The 16,983-nt window shown below is 59.8% G+C and overlaps 1 protein-coding gene across 5 annotated transcripts in view; it reads right to left on the bottom strand.

Annotated features, from left to right (window-relative positions):
* Positions 1-16,983, bottom strand: part of TOM1L2 (target of myb1 like 2 membrane trafficking protein) — a 69,496-nt gene that overhangs the window by 30,020 nt on the left and 22,493 nt on the right. For all 5 annotated transcript variants that reach the window (XM_064494829.1, XM_064494830.1, XM_064494832.1 and 2 more), the window contains exons 2-3: positions 5,371-5,455; positions 1,288-1,366 (exon numbers count right to left, since the gene is read on the bottom strand). In XM_064494829.1, the coding sequence (XP_064350899.1) occupies positions 1,288-1,366; positions 5,371-5,455 (164 nt within the window). The remainder of the gene's footprint in view (positions 1-1,287; positions 1,367-5,370; positions 5,456-16,983) is intronic.

Genomic DNA, 16,983 nt, shown 5'->3' with positions numbered 1-16,983 from the left:
CTAGGAACTCATACAACTCAACAGCAAAAACACAAAGCGTCTGGTTTAAAAGCGGGCAAAGGACTTAAACAGATATTTCTCCAAAGAAGCACACACGTGGCCAACAGGTCCAGGAAGAGCCGCTCAGCGTCACTGCTCATCACTACAACCGTACAATTAGGACCCGGCCAGCAGCACGGGCTGCGCGGCGCCCCTCGGCGCTGCAGGAGGAGGCGGCAAAGGCAGAGCCCCTCCAGAGAGGTCTCCACCCGGCGCGGTTACCGCGAAGTTGGATGCGGTTCAGAGACCAGGAAAACCGCCGGCATGTTCATAGTTCACTGCCTGGTGATGACTGTTTTCATCAGTCCATTCTGGGCATCACTCTGGGCTGAATGAAAGCTGCGGTTCAGATTCTGAGGGAAAAAACAGAAGCCTTCTACCCCTGCTCCTCAGCTGGTCTTTCCCCCCTTTCTTATTCAAACCCCAATCCCCGGCAGAGAGCTCCCCTATTAGTCTTGGGTTTTCACTTGGGGGGAAAATCCAAACGGCTTCTCTGCTTTAAAAGGAGCAAGTTACAGCTGCTTTGGGTAAGTCGTTCACTCTCCAAGCCGACAGATCAGTCCACCTGCTGGCCTGTTCAAGCTTCTACGACAGGAGCTCACTGCGGCCTGGTGTTCGCCACATCTGAAAGGATGTTCGCTTCCAAGACAGAAATCACACCTGAAGTCGTCTGTCTCCATTTTCTGACTTTTTAAGGAAGGGCAAAAATCTGGCCTGTTCCTTCCCGAAAGGAGGAGCTCGGCTGACTTCCCCAAGAACCTGCGTGGTGACGTTCAGTTTTGACCCCACAATCCAGTCTGGCACCCCAGGAACTGTGAGGTCTGGGCAACCCTCTGGGCCCCTCTGAGCCAGTTTCTTCATCTGCCAAAGGGGATGAGGAACCTGTTCTGGAAGGTTAGTGGGAGCACCTGCGTTAGCGCCTGGGCAGGTACTTGGTGGGAGTCAGCGTTGCCGTCAGAAGGAAGCGGCGGCCTTGGTGCCTCAGGGCAGGCTGGGGCCGCAAGGGGCCCCACCCAGGCCTGGGGCTTCTCTGCCCTGGGCTTCTGTCCTGGGCGAGGCTGCCCACACCTCATCTTCTGCTGGAGGTATTTACCAGGTGAAGGCCCCCGTTTCAGAGGGTGGACCAGCCCAGGGCACCAGCAGAAGGCACTGCCAGCCTCCAGCAGCGCACACACCCAGCCACCCGCCGCCGCGCTGCCCGGGCTGTGCCTCCCAGACGCCCTCCCGCCGGCTGTGGGCAGCACTCACGGTCAGCGCCAGCATCACTTCTCGGTAGTTCCGGTTCCCGTTGAGCCGCTTCTTCAGGGCTCGGATGGCATCCTTTGGCCTGGAGGAGAGGACCGATTACGATCCTTGCAAATCCCACTTTGGGGCCCCTTCCTACCGAGTCACGCCCATCCATGTCAGCCAGGCCGGCACAGGTATCTGCCGCAGCTTGTCTGCAGGTGCGGGAGGCTGGAAACAGACCCGACGTCCGTCCACGTGAACCAGGTCAAAGTAAACCACGTCCACCGCACAGCAGGACACTGCACGGCTGCAGGAAAGAACAAAGGCACTCCTCGGGCATCTGAGACACGGCAGGCAGCGTCTGCAGGGCCGGGCAGAGCCACACAAGGACCGCGGCAGACAGCAGGTCACTGCGGCGCCCTGCCCGGGCAGCCCGGGAGGAGACTGCGGCCCCAGGGCAGGGCGCCGGGCGGCTATCCACTGCATCGCCTTTTGCAGCCCTTTGAGTTCTGCAGCACCCGCAGGCACCACTCACTCAAAACAGGGCTAGCCCTCCCCGGGCTGGGCTCCCTGCAGGGAAAGGAGCGAGCGGCTGGGCCTGGAGGTCAGCCTGCCTGGCTCCTGGAACACCTTTCTCCCTGAGAAGCCTGAGTAAGTCCCCTCAAAACCTAAGGAGCTGGGTGTTCTGAGGTAATGGAGAGAACTGGCTGCGCTTCACAAGCTGCCTGCTCGGCTCGCGGGACGGCTCTTCCTGAAGCCCGGGTACCGCTGCGAGGGTGGGTCCCCGCCAGCCCAATAAGGGTGCCTGTTAGGTGCAGCCCTTGTGTCTAACATCTTATTTATTTACTTCTAAGCCGGGAGTCAACAAAGTTGTGGGGCTAGGAGCGACCTCTGGCATGAGGCCCCTGCCCCACCGACCCGTCACCCCTCTGGGGGCCCGCTCTTTGCCTCCACAAGGGGGGCTCCAGCCTTCCCCCAACTGACACATCAGTGTATGAGCTGGGTCTTTCCAAAGCTGAAGGTTCGTACGTCAGGGGCCTCCTGCTGCTGCAGTTCTGAAATAGTTACTATCTATTTGCCAGACAACAAAGTCCCTTCCCAAAGTGTGTGAGGAAGGTGCAGGAGGGGAGGGGAGAGGCGCCGCTGACCAGCCCAACTCAGACAGAGACTCGCGGCAGCAAGGCGAGGCTCCTGGAGGAAACTTAAGGCCGGGCCACTTACTTCCCACCCCCGACCTGAAGCAGGGCTGCCTGGCAGGAATCCCTGGCTCCCGAGGGGAAGGGCTGACGGGGCGCGGGTCCCTGATCTCCGAACAGGGAGGCTGAGTCCTGCAAATGCGGAACTTGACAAGCTCTTGGCTGAGGATTCTGGGGACTTGAGCCAGTGAAAGTCAGCAGCTGCAGGCCAGGGGAGCACGGCTTGATTTCTTCTCTCTCTCCTGACCCAAGGCTGCCATCCCTCAGTCCTGGCTCATCCCTCTACTCTTGAACTTCCACGAAGCAGAAGAATGGGAAGGGTTCCAGGGGCTGCGATCACGGACAGGGCAGGGCACTTAGGGCTCTCCAGGGTGGGGGGTGATGGCAGTGGAGGGAACCGGAGCCGGCGGGCTCCCGGGTGGAGTGAGAATGAACCCCTCCCCCTGAGGAGCTGCTGCCTGAGAGTGACTGGGGGAGCACAGAGCAAGTGTTCCTCTCCCTCCCCGGGGGAGAGGCTGCAGAGAGGAGGCTAACGTTCTGCTGGAGAAGCGCACAGTTTTGAGCAGCAGATCAGACAGGAGGAGGGCTGGGGACACTGGAGAGGAGAGACGGAGCGGGAGGGGTTAGCCTGGCAGCTCCTGGAGGAAAGGTCGGGGCCTCCGATCCGGCCCCTGGGCCATCTCCAGCCTCCCGAAAGCCTCCTCGGACCCCACACTCAGAAGAGACCTTCTTTCCAATGCTACTGAACCGCCTTGTCTTTCGGATCCAGAACTGCACCCCCCCACCCAGGGAGGGCACGGCTGTGCCCCCTCCACCACCCTGAACACCTCCCTGCCCCCCACAGTGGTCACCCTGCTCCACTGCATCTACCTGGGGCTACTCCTCTGGGCCCCTGCAGCTTGGAGGCTGGGGCACAAGGATTCGGGGAGCTGGGGAAGGTGCCAGGTGATCCTAAAAATGACCAGGTAGGGACCCTCACCAGAGCCTCCTCAGAATCAACTGGGGAGCGTTTACCAAATCCACGTACCAAATGCCTGGGCCCTAATTACGTAGACCTGGGTGAGGCCCTGTTACTGGCCCTGTTACTCAGCCAGGCACTCCAGTTCATGACAAGGACCCAGGACACAAGCAACAGCCACACAGGGGCCCGGCTGGAGGCAACCTGAGCCCTGGGCATTCGGGACAGCCCACCAGGACCACGGCCTCCCAGACACAACACTCCAAACAACCAACCAAAGGGCAGACACAGCTTGGGCGGCTGGGCCCCGGTCAGCCAGGCTAGCCTCCTGCCTTGGCCCTTCCCAACTGCACTGAGACCTTCGGCCAGTGACCAAACCACTCTGAGCCTCAGTTTCCCCCACATTAAAACGGCTGCCCCTTGGCTTGAGGGTGGAGCCCAGGGCTCAGCAGGGGCTCAGGGGGCTGCAGGGCAAGGGCATTCATGACATGAGCAACCTACCATTGGGGCCCGTTTTATAAATGAGGGGACAGATGCGGGAGGCAGACCCGCACAGGGTCACCCAGGCTGGTGGCGCCAGGCCCCTGATCCCACTGTCCAGCCTGTCCACTCTCCTCCCTGCCACCCCCACCTCGCCTGGCCAAGCCCGCATGGGCTGCAGCCCTCCACCTGGATGTCACCTTCTCCAGGAAGCCATGCGCCCGGCTCTCCCGAGCTGCACCCAGCCCTCGTGGAGCACTTGCTGCACAGGGTTGTGCCCACCTTCACCTGCCTGTCCTGCTCCTCAGACAGCTCCCCAGGGCTGCATCCACATACTCACCCACCCAACAGGTGTCTGTCAAGAACCGTCCCAGTGCTGGGAGTGCAACAAACTGAACAAAGCAGATTCCCGGCCGCACAGAGATCACGGGCGGGGCTGACAGCGCAGGCCAGGACCCTCCATGGGGTAGGGCAGGAGCCTGGCCACTGTGAGAGGCTCCTCCCCGTGGAAGGACGTGTGTCCCTCAACCTCCCCGCTCTGTCCCAGGACCCGTGCTGGGAAGTCCTCCGGGCAGCACCGTCACACTTCAGCCCCGCTGCCCTCACGCCCTGTCCTGGGCCCACCTGAGCAAGGCCTTCCCTGACGGCAGTTTACAGGGGCCCGCCCAGCTCAGCCCCCCATAGCGTGGTCACCTGCTGCCCCAGCTGTGTTCTAAGTGTCCTGTTTAGGGGCCGCCTCCCCACTCTGGACCGTCAGCTCCTGGTCACTGCGCCGTCTCGGACAGGGGCCTGGCCCGAGACAGGCACCCAGTAAGGACTCACTGCATGAAAGCAGAACCAGCCTGCAGAGGCAGGTCCCCAGTTTACACACGGCCAGGCCGGTCAACACAGCGCCACGGGGCAAGGCCAGGGTTGCCCCCATCTGGAGGTGGTTTAAGAGAGGGTGGTGTGGACAGAGCATCAAACAGTGGCCAGTGTGGAAGCAACGTAAACGCCACATCGCAGTGGTGCAGCAGAGGATACAGACCCGGCAGCGCAGGGATGCAGGGGCGGCCAGGGGTTAACTCTCACCTCCCCATTCCCCACTCCCGTGGGCCCCCTCACCCTGGGCCCCCTCCCGTCCAGCAGGGCAGACGCAGCCCCAGGTCTGTGAAGGGGCAGGAGGAGGCGGGGTCTGGCTGCAAAGACAGATGACCACTGGGGGCCGAGTAACCTAGCAGCCTCATTTTCACTTGTGATTAAAAGCAGGTCATTCAAAGAGGTGGTCACCGCTCTACATCAAGCAGCGCCTTTGGGGAGCTGGGCAGGGAGGTGGACGGAAGAGGACAGAGAATGCAGGGTCTTGGCTCATCAATGCTGAAGCAAACAGACTAGAAACGGAACACGGCGTGCAGCCCGAGCCCCGCAGGCCCGGTGGGCAGTGAGTGCGGGAGCTGACCCGCCCTGGGGTGGGGTGCGGGGCCCACGCACCCTTCCTCCGTCTCGTTGATGATGTCGCAGATCTCCATGTTCAGCGTCCAGTCCTCGCTCTGCAGGGAGCCATCTGTGGCCTTTTCTGTGAATTCAGAAAGGAAACTGGTTGACATTTCTCCTGGAGCAAGGGGCCCTGGCAGGGGGCCGGAGGGACCAGACCCACCACATCCTCCCCGCAAGCAGGTGGGCAGCGCCAGCAACAGCGCGGGGCGACTCGCTCTGGGACAGGGCGCGGTGGGGGCGGGGGCCTGCGTGACCCTGTCCCAACTCCCAAGAGCTGGAGCTCTCAGAAGAGAACACAAGGGGAGAGCGTTGTGACACTGGGTGTGGCCATGGCTTCACGGCTGTGACACCGAGGGCCCAGGCCACACCAGAAAACAACGGCAGACTGGGCTGCGGAAGGGCTAAACCTCCTCCGCATCAAAGGACACAGTCGACAGAGCAAGACGGCAGCCTGCAGAGTCAGAGGACGTCTGTGCAGGGATGAGGAGTCAGCAGCCTTCCCAGCAAAGTAAGAGCCCTCACCATCCGACGGCAAACCCCACCTGAACGGGGCGAAAGCCCTGAACAGACGTCCCTCCAGAAAGGTGCACAAATGGCCAACACGCCCACAGCAGAAACGCTGAGTGTCACTAATCATTAGGGAAGTGCAAATCAAACCACAGTGAGACAGCACCTCCCACCCACGAGGACGGCTGCTGTCAAAGAACCAGAAAGTGGCAAGCGCTGGCAAGGCTGCGGGGAACCTGGAGCCCTCGTGCATGCTTGGTGGGAATGTGAGATGAGGCAGCCCTCGTGGGAAATGGGACAGCGTCCTCAAAAAGTTAACAAGAGAACACTCATACGATTGAGCAATTCCACTCTTGGGTACATACCCAAGAGCTGAAAGCGGGATCTCAGGGAGATTCTCACGCCCATGTTCACAGCAGCACTACTGTCGCTAGCCAGAGGTGGAAGCAGCCCAAGCGTCCACCCCCAGGTGAGCAGATGCACAATGTGGTGTGCACGTGCCGTGGAATATTACTCGGCCTTGAAAAGGACAGGAATTCTGACACCTGCTACAACAAGAGTGAACCTTGAGGACATTACACTGAGTGAAATAAGCCAGACACAGAAAGACAAGCGCTGCATGACTCCACTTATCTGAGCTTTCCTAAGCAGTCAATTCATAGAGAGGAATAAGAATCATGGCTGCCAGGGATTTTTTGTCTAAGGAGGACAGTTTCAGTTTTGCAAGATGAAAAAGGTCTAGAGAATGGCTGCATGACAATGTGACTGTATTAACACCCAAAATGGTGAAGGCGGCAGGTTTTGTTACGTGTATCATAACACAATTTATAAACAAATTTTAAGTGCCTCTAAGGTAGGCGCTAGTCTCTCCCACATTTAGAAAAAAGCAAAGAGGCTCAGAAAGGTTGGGTCCTTGGCTGGGATCACACAGCTGAGTTGGTGGCACCAACGTCTGATTTCAGAAGCCTGGGCGTTGGCGGACACGGCCCAGCTGTGAGCACAGGTGGGGTTCGGACAGGACACCGATGTCTTAGATGAATTCCAAGCCTGCCCCACCCCAACTGTGCGGCTCGCGAGAGAGGCACCATCACCACCCTTCTAACAAAAGCTTCACACAGCCCACACTTCCACTGACATGCAAGCAGTGAAACACGTGGCCTCTGCGCGGGCTGCAAGTGGCCCTGTTTCACTGGACGCAACCACGGACAAGTAACACTTGTTTCGTACACAGCACCCCAGAACTCACACATCCAAACAGCCCGTGCGTGCAAGCAGTGGCCTCACACTCCCCAGGTGTAACTGCTACTCAAAACGTGAGCCACGGCCTCCAGGCTGCACACAAGAAACCTCACTGCTGTGATTTTTACAGAAACGATGTATCGTCAGCTTTTGCACCCTTGGCACCCAAAGGCTCTTTCTTTACCCACTGAAGGAGAAAAAACACCCACAAGGGTGAGAGGCTGCCTCAGATGAACCCATGTGTGCAGCGGGCTGGGCCCAGTGCCGGGGGCCCTTAACCAGAGCCAGAGCCGCTGCTCCCCACCCCAGGGCAGGAGCAGAAATTGGAGAAGATGGGCAGCCAGGGTGGGAGGGGCGGGGAGGGCCAGGTTCCACAGGCCCTCAAAGAATGGCTCAAAGCATGGTCCAGTCCAGAGGAGACAGGCTGAGGGCCGAGCAATCACCTGGAACCCAGCAGCGGCGAGCGCCCCACAGTCCTGGACGTGCCCGGCGGCCTCCTGAGCTTCCGCCCGTGGTGAGGGGGCCTGGCCGCCAGCCCCTGCTCTCTCGGCTCTCTGAACAGCCCTCCGCTTCGAGGTGTCCACTCCCAGGGCAGGTGACTCCCTGCAGGGGTCACACCCAGCAGAGGCTGTCCGCAGCCACCAACCCAGCAGCCTCCTAACAGGACTATCTGTGACCCTTCGGAGCCAGCAAATGGACAGGCCAGCCGGCCCAAGGGCCACCCTCCGCTGGCAGTCTGCCGCCACAGCACGGGGACAGGGGGTCGCCCAGACCTGGGGCAGAAACTGCAACTGCACTTCGGCGGGGCCACAGAGGGAACAGGAAAGCAGTGAAGCCTCATTCCAAGTTCGGCGCAGCCGCGGAACCCAGTAACCTGACACCCGCTCCCCCTCTGATGGTACCGGCAAGGGCTCAAAGGCCCGACTTGTCCTCGGGGTCAGCGCTCTCCATTCAGTTACTGGGACTCTGGGTTTTCAAGCTAAAAGATATAGACTCGTTTTGATTATAAAGAACCAGCCCCAAAAGAATGCTTCTTTCTTCTCATCTTGCTGGAAACGCCACGTAAACCATCTGCGGGTGTTTGGCTGAGGCAGACGAGGGAGGCGAGCCTGACAAAGGGGCTGGGACCAGTTCTTATTTTTCTCTCCTGGTAAGAGAATTCCCACAATGGGACCAAAGTTGGGTCTGATGGTCCAGCAGCTGCGGCTACTCACATGGGTCCCTCACTTGGTCCTGTCCCCAGGCCAGAGGATGCAACGTTCAGTCTCATTTCGTTTATCACAGAAATTGTCAAAACCTAAGATAAATCCTGGTGCAACAGCAGAAACACATGCTCCAGGGAGCAGCGGGCAAGTCGTTCCCGGCAGCCGGCCCTTGGGACGGATAAAGGTCAAAGCACCGGTGACCCAGGCAGCGAAGCGCTGACCTTTCAGAGGTCTCTGATGATATGCTGATGGCCAGGGGCTGGGCTGGGCTGGGCTAGGCTGGGCTGGGTAGGGCTGGCCTGAGCAGGGCAGAGCAGGGCTGGGCTGAGCAGGGCAGAACAGGACAGAGCAGGGCTGAGCAAGGCTGGGCAGAGCAAGGCTGGGCTAGGCTGGGCTGGGCATGGCTGGGCAGGGCAGAACAGGGCACAGCAGGGCAGAGCAGGGCAGAGAAGGGCATGGCTGGGCAGGGCTGGGCAGGGCAGAGCAGGGCAGGGCAGAACAGGGCAGGGCAGAGCAGGGCACGGCTGGACTGGGCTGGGCAGGGCAGAGCAAGGCTGGGCAGGGTAGGCGGGGCTGAGCTGGACAGACACAGCTCCCATTAAGCCTGCAGCATGAGAGAGCACGTCCTCCTGATGCTGTTGCCATGGCATTTTCTCCATTCAGAAAAGGCTGCCTCCTGCCTGGCTCAGGCTGGGGGCCAGGCTGCCCTGAAGGCCGGCCTTGACAGCAATGTCAGTGCTCTCTCTCGGCCAGTTCCCCCCACGCCCAACTCTCCCAGGCCGTCTGAAATCTGAGGCAGTCCTGCGGGGAGGAGCCTCACGGTCCAGCGGCGTGGTTCCCGCTGCTGCTTGCCCCACTTTGATGTTAAATATAGTGACTTCAGAAGCAGTCAGCAGCAGAAGGCACAAGAGGGCTGGCTTGAGCATTTTGCATTCAGCAACATCCTTTTGGTGGGAATGGAGAAACGCAGCCACATTTCCTGCCTCCCCCACAGTCCAGAGTGAGGGAAGAAGCCTGGAGGCGGCTTCCTGCTGGGCGCGGAGAGGGGAGGGGCCGGGGTCTGAATGGGCAGGATGCTCATCTGGCCCGACATGCCCCAGCAATGTGAGGCGAACCTTTGGGATTACTGGGTGCAAGGGAGGCAGGTGGGCACAGAGCAGCCAGGTGGAAAGAAAGGTCAATCCCAGCACTGCTCAGAGCCACCACTGTCTCCTGCTCCAAGTCCTGCCTGCTCTGTGAACGCGGGCTGCAGCGGCTCCCCCTCCACCAGAGAGACGGGCATGAACAGGTGCGAACGCCGCGCCTCTCCCCACTTGGGCAGAAAAAGGGCCGCGAGGAACACAGACTACACCTCGCTGGCCTGCAGGCTACCGAGCTAGCTTCCTTGGTAACTTGAAGGCAAAATAAAACCCCAAGGTCCCCGTGCCATGTACTGGAGACTGGCAGCCTGAGGTGTGCCCCGCACCGTCCTTGGCCCGAGGACAGGGAGACAGAGAACAGCCATAAAATTCTGAGTGGCTGGGCCCCCAGGCCCTGGTGTCATGGAACCCAGGGGGGAGGAGTGATGGCACCCCCCCACCCCGAAAGACAACACCGACCTCTTCAAACAGAGCACACAGGACTAGAGAAGCCAGAAAAAAGGAGCCAGAGATGGTGTGAAGTCCTGAGGGCCCCACTCTCCCCTGCAGCTAGAGAGGGCGCAGGGCCAGAGAGACGGGGAGTCATAGGCCGCTGAATCCCAACCTTGGCTGCAGGTAGGAATCACCAGGACGCTTTCATTTAAAAATCCTCCTGCCTGGGTCCAGCCCCGTGCCTTCCCATCGGAGCTGGTGGGCACGAGGCAGGTTCTACCTGCTCTACCAGCTCCAGGTGGTTCGGGTCCTGCCCCGGCAGGAACCATGACGCAGCCGTCCAGCCACTGGCCAGCCAGGGCTGGGCGCTGGGACGCAGCAGCGGGAGGGCAGCCCGAGGCCCAGGGAGGACGGGGCGCCGCGTGGCCCCGGCTCGGTCCCCGCCCGGCCAGTCACCCTGAGCCTCGGACCTGCTTCCCTTGCCCTCCTGGGTGCTGTTTCCTGTCCAACAGGGTGACAGGGCCACATGGGCGCCGAGCCCCAGCCCTCTAGTCCCCACTGCGCGAGGACACTGGCCTATGCGTACTTTTTCTTCTGTTTTGGTGACTTTTCTTATTGTAGTAAAATAGACATAAATAGACACAATGTGAAATTGACCATTTTTGTCATTTTTAAGTGTACGGTCCAGTGGTATTAAGCACCTGGCACTGTTGGGCAGCCAACACCCTTGGCATCTCCAGAAGGTTCTCATTGTCCCAAACTGAGATCCTGTCCCTGCTAGACACTCCCCCGCCCCTCCCCCCACGCCCGGACCCCACCCTTCCACTGTCTGTCCCTGTGGACTTGACTCCCCTAAGTTCCTCGTACGAGCAGAACCACAAAGCACTTGCTACAGATGGGAATGAAGCCTGTGTACCGTCCATTATCGTGTGTAATCAGTAAGTGATTTAATACCCTCTTAAAAAAAAACGGCGGGATTTTGATCGGGGCTGCACTGAATCTGCAGACCACTTCGGGGAGTACGGTCATCTTAAAGGCATGAAGTCTTTGAGCCATGAGCATGGGATATCTTTCCACTTGCTTCTGCCCCCTTTGACTCCCTTCAGCAGTGTTTCACGGGGTCCAGAGTGTGAGCCCTTCACCTCTTTGGGCAGTTCCTAGGGACTTCACTCTTTCTGAAGCTGTTGTAAATGACGCTGGTTTCTTCGTTTCCTTTTCGGATTGTTCGTTGTTAACATACAGAAACACAGCTGATTTTTGAGTGTTGATTTCATATCCTGCAGCCTTGCTAGCTCTGTTTATTAGTTCTAAGAGTTTTTCTCATTTTTTTTTAATGAAGTCTTCGGTGTTCTCGGCATAAAGGTCATGTCATCCGTGAACAGAAGTAACCCTACTTCTTCCTCTCCCGTTCGGACGCCGCCTCCTTTTCCCGCCTGACTGCTCTGGCTGGAACTTCCAATGCTGTGCTGCACAGAAGCGGTGAGAGCGGGCATCGCTGGCTGACGTACAGCCTTACCAGGCCCCCTCGGACGCTGGCAGCAAAGAAAGGGGAAGAGAAGACCCAGGTGAGCAGAGTCCTCACTTCACGGACAAGGAGGTTCTCAGCTGGAGTGTAAGGGCAGGGCCCACGGCCAGGTCCAGAGGGCTCCAGCACCTCTGCGTCCGGCCCCGAGAAGGCCGCCAGACCGCTCTGGTCTGCGGAGCCTTTGCTCCACCTACCTGCCCTGCTGAGTGCCAGTCCCAGAGCCTCCGCAGAGGTGATCCCAAGGGAGCCATCAGACAGGTACGGCCCGTGCAAGAGCCAACCTCTCAGGGCCATTCTAACGCTGTACTGAGAGGTGCTTCCCATCTGACCGGCCTGACGAGCCGTGAGGCCATCCCCGGCTCCCCACCTGCACCGGGAGCTGCAGGACAGGCGGCACATCTTCGAGTCCACGAGCGTTTGGCCTTGCTGCCGCGAAGGGGCAGCTATAAACCCTCTGGGGCCCTGGGTGGCCTGGAGGGGTCAGAGCTGGGCGCCCAGCTGTCCCCGTGGGCTCCCTTTGGACTAAGAAGCAGAAGTGGGCATCATGGTGGAGACGGGGCAGGGCACTGAACCCCTACTTGAGTGGGTCCAAACTTCAGCCCGTTACCACATGACCCCAGGGCAGAAACGTGACCTCCTCAAGGCTCTTCATCTGTAAAACACGGCAGTGACAGCATTTTTTCTCCCACAGCTGTGGTGAGCAAACTCAGCAAGAAGCAGAGCGCCTGAGCCCTGCCTCCAGGGGCCGGTCCCCCCTCCCCCTCTCCCCTCCCCCCACCTCCCTACCCCTTCCCTCCAATTCCCGTGTCACCACTGCCACCTACAGGTAAGCAGCCGCCCGCAAGCAACACCCAGCCGACCCGAGGGGCCGCAGCAACCCAGCCTTTCTGATTTCTGGGTTTCTGGGCCCGGACAGGCTCCCCTTCCAGACGGAAGCCCCCCAAGGGCTTGGCCCACTGCAGGGTGGAGGAACAGCCAGGCCAATTTCCAGGGATCCGAATGGGCCAGCTCCGAGGGGTCCTAGTGAACAGCTGGAAGATTCCTCAAGAGTCACTCAAAGCCGAAGTCACCTCTGGAAACAGGGCCTACGAGGCAGGGGGATGGAGCCGCTGCCACCTCCACGCTGGCCACGTCTCCCCTCAAAGCTGCCACGGAACCACTGACCTCTAGTCCCACAGAGTGGCCCAGAAGGGGATGAGAACCAGTGTCGGCTGGGCCAGGCTCCTGACAGACAGTATCTTACTCAACGCCCTCCCCGCCTAGCCCAGCAGCCCCTTCTCAGAGGAAAGAAAGCAAACCCGAAAGGCGACGAGCCCAGCAGGGCACGGCCAGCAGGTCGCAGCACCGCCAACACCGTGGCCGAGGCCACCCCGGTGCACGTGGCCTGGGACCCCGACAGCCCCAGACAGGGCCGGGGCGAAGAGGACCCCAGCCTCAAGAGCAGAAGGCCCGGGTTCCTGGACGCAGCCCAGCCTCCTGGCTCTGCGGGTGAAGGCTACAGGTCTGGGCTAAGAAGTGTGAAGAGGGCATGGGGTCAAGGGTCAAGTGCAGTCAGGTGTGGGGTCAGCCCCTTCCCTTGTGGTTGCTCTTTTTTCCATGAATAAACTTTCAACATCAGAATAACTTTAGACTTACTGACAAGTTGCAAAGATCGTCCAAGGGCCCGCACGTGCCCTTCTCCCGGTTCCTGCTAATGCCCACGTCTTGCATAACCGCTGTCCATTTGTCCAAGCTGGACAATGAACCCTGGCACGGTGCCAGCTCCACTCCAGGCTTCACTCGGATTTCTCCAGTTTCTCCACTAACGCCCTTCTTTGTCCGGGACGGAACCTGGACGCCACCCTGCACTGTGGTTTCTCCTCTTGCCAACCTTCTGTCTTCTCTAAAGGCTGACAAATTCACAAACTCACCACTTACTCTCCCGCCTGGAAAGCTCAGTTCCAGAGGGCAGCCCTGTCCGAGCCACGATTCCACGCCCGGCCCAGTGAGCACCCCACGTCCTCCCACTCCCCAAACGAAGGAGCCCTTCAGGCCGGCCCGGCAGCAGAGGAAACAGGTGGGTGCAGCCACACAGGCTCCAGGCTGCTGACCCAGGTCTTTCTCAACTGGGATTCCCTGGACGGGGGGGGGGGGGGGGGGCGCAGCTTTCAAGTTCCCGGGGAGCAGCCGCGGGGGTGCTGTTGTTCCTCATCTGTACTTGACGGGGTGAACGTGCATGCGGGCGAGGGGCTGGGTGGCTCGGGCAGCGGGGTGCAGGGCTGCGCGGGGGCCGGGTCCAGGTCGGGGAGACGGTGCCAGCGGGTCCCAGGCTGCTCTGACAGCCAGGTGGTGGGCCTGCCGATGGCAAGGCGAAAGGCCCCTGGCTCCTGGGGGACACACTGCGGATCTCTCCTCTCCCATGCGCACCCCGAGGGGAGAGGAAGCTGGGCCTGCGGAGGGGAAAATGCAAAGCGTCGAAGGCTCCCCAGCTCCACCTCAACCTGACCTGAGGCCTCTCCCCGCTGGGCACCAGCTGGAGGCACAGAAAGACAAGCCAGGTGGAGGCCTTGCCCCTCAGGGAGGCCACCAGGCAGGACACCTGCGAACAGGACACCAGCACAATGTGACGGGTCGTGACCGGAGTGCGTGGGAAACAGGAAGGTGGAGGGGGACTAGTCAGTGGACGTGCCAAAGCCACCTTCTGCTGTGTGGAAGGAGTGACGAGCCACGCGGTCCCCAGGGAGCAGCAGCGGAGGACGGGCTGCAGCAGGAAGCGGGGGGGCGAGGACGCAGGTCGGGCCCAGTCCCCGTCACCCAGCTCCAGGCACACCTCTCCCACTCCCCCACTTGGCTTGGTCACCCGTGGAGTCAGCCCCGCCTCATCACAGGGAGTCGAGAGGGCCCCATGAATCAGTGACGCCGAACAGGAGACAGGGAGCCTGGCATCCACACGTGTCCAAGAAACAGGATGCAGTTCTTAACGTACAGAGCACTCTGCAGACGGGACCCGCGGGCCGCCTTCGGGGGGGGGGGGGCAGAGGGTGGGGGCCCCTCGAAGTCCCTGCCAGGGGGTGGGCACATGAGACCAGGGCCGGGCCGGGCCGCACGTGGCCAGCCAGCTGCTGGTCGGCTGCAGGACTAGCTGGGACCGCTGGCATCACAGGAGCGAGGCTGAAAAGGAGAGTCTCCTCTGGGCCTGGAATAGCAACTACGAGCTTCCGCGCCTGGAGGAGGAGCCCCGGAAGTTCCCTGGCTCGCTCTGCCCCGCTCCTGGGGGCGCCCCTCAGAAGCGGGGTGGGAGGGGCAGCCTCCTTGCCAGCGCTGCAGGCACCTGTGGGGACAAGCGGGAGCAACCACCTGAGCGAGGCTCCAGCTGTAGCTGGTTTCCCCTCCAGAGGCCACGTCTCAGCAACTCGTAATAGAAAACAGCCACGTCAAAACGACGGCCCTGGGGTCTTACTCTTCAGTTGACACGCACGTCTCCGAGAACGATGCCCGCTGCTGGGAGGTACAGGCAAAGCAGAACGTCCCAGTCCCGAAGGTCGCGTACGTTTAGGAACCTTTGGGAAGCAAGAGCCATCCAGGGCGTGCTGGGAAAGGCTGCTGTCCTCTGACCTAACCGTCTCTTTAGGGTTCTTGGCTTAAAGGGCTATTTCAAAGCAAAAAGCCACGCAGCCTGGCAATTCCGCTGCTCGGTACGCCCAGGGACTCGAAGATGTCTTTCCCCACCGCAGCAGTGCTCAGACCAGCCGCAATTCTGAAACAACCCAATGCCCATCGAACAGCGGACAGAGAAACAAGACACAGTGTAGCCGTGCAGAGGAACAGTATTTGGCAATAAAGAGGAATGAAATTCAGAGACGCGCTACGACGTGGGCGAACCCTGAAGGCATCATGCCCGGTGAGGAAGCCACTCACAAAAGGATAACTCGGACATGACACCACTTACACGGGGAGCTGGGGCGGACAAATTCACGGAGACACAGGGTAGGCGGGGGCTGCCAGGGTCCGGGGGACGGGGCGTGAGCATTTAAGGGGCACAGGGTTGCAGTCTGGGAAGATGGAAGAGTTCTGGGTAGGAACAGTGGCGACAGCTGCACCACCACATGCATGTACTCGGTGCCACTGAACCGCACATTTAAAAATGGTTAAAATGACACATTTTATGTTATGCATATTTTACCACAGTTTCTCAAATGGGAAAAACAACAACAGAGGTTGGATGAGTCCACTGATAGGAAATGTCCAGCCAGGCGAATCTACAGAGACAGAAAGTGGTGGAGTGGCCGCCTGGGGTTGGGGCGCAGCGACGGCTAACGGGCACAGAACGAGCAGAGGCCCTGACGCGGCGGACTGCGGCAGCAGCCGCGCGACCCTGCCCGAGTGCCAGAAACCACTGAGCTGCAGGCTTTGAATGGGTGAGTGGTGTAGCATGCAAACTGTATCTCAGAAAAGCTGTAAAAACAAGGCGGGGAGCTACACACAGGACCGTACATGCTCAATGCACTATTATTTAAAATCCTTAAAACTTCCCAAAGATGAGGTAAAAAAGTGGTGGCTAAGTAAACGATGGCGTATATACCAACTAGATACCATAGAGCCGTTACAAGCAATCATTATTAAAACCACACAGGAACTTTTTGCAATGGTGTAGAGAACACAAGACATAAAACTATTTTTAAAGAAGGATGCATATGCATAATGCCTGGAAGAGAAATGGAAAAGGCAAAAATAATCAGGATGTTGAAATACTTGGCTCAGAGGCAAATCTTCACTTTTCCTGGTCCTGCTATTTTGTAAGGAAGCGAGGCGGCGACGGTGCCGCAAACAGCTAAGAAATAAAACAGCAAACCCGCAACCAGAGCGACACTCAGCTGTTTAGTTCTTCCCGCAAGACGAGCCCAGCCCAGGGCGAGTCTGTCCTGGATACGAGGGAGCCTCGTGCTGACGACAAAGTCCGCTCTCCCGCGGGATGAAAGCCTCCGACCTGGCATCTCTCCAAGGGCATCTTCGTCCCGCCCAGGCCCCCCAGTGCGTGCCCCTTGTCCCAGAGCGGGTCACCCTTGACTTGGGTGTTTCTGCCACCTGCAGGGCACCCAGGCGAGGGGGGGAGGACCAGAGGGAGGACCAGCAGTGTGGGCCGGCGCAGGGGGTGCAGGCAGAAGGCGCACGGGACCTGTGTTCCAAAGCCAAGCCCCGCAGGGTTCTGGACCGTCTGCGCAGCTGCTGCGATCCGTCCACATGAAAACATCCAGGATACCAAGAGCGAGAACAAACAGGGAGCGTCCACGGACACGGAGCCGTGGTCTGGAACAGGAGGAAGGGGCCCAGCCCGGGGGTGCATTCCCACTGGCACAGCGTCCAGAGCTTGCGGACTCCCCACACAAGTTATGTAGCTGACGGCTGTGTGACTTTCTGCAGAGCTGAGTGGGTCACCCTGAGCGAGGCCAAGCAAAGCCTGCAAGCAGGATGATCCCCGTTCATCTGGGAGCCGGCATCTCCCCACATCCTGGAGCGGTTACTGGAGGAAAACACACCGTCTCTATCCAGCATCTTCGGCCCCGAAGGCTGCGCACCCTGG

Source organism: Camelus dromedarius, chromosome 16, assembly GCF_036321535.1.
Source record: "Camelus dromedarius isolate mCamDro1 chromosome 16, mCamDro1.pat, whole genome shotgun sequence".
In the NCBI taxonomy this organism is placed as follows: domain Eukaryota; kingdom Metazoa; phylum Chordata; class Mammalia; order Artiodactyla; family Camelidae; genus Camelus; species Camelus dromedarius.
This window is presented reverse-complemented; position numbering and strand designations above follow the sequence as displayed.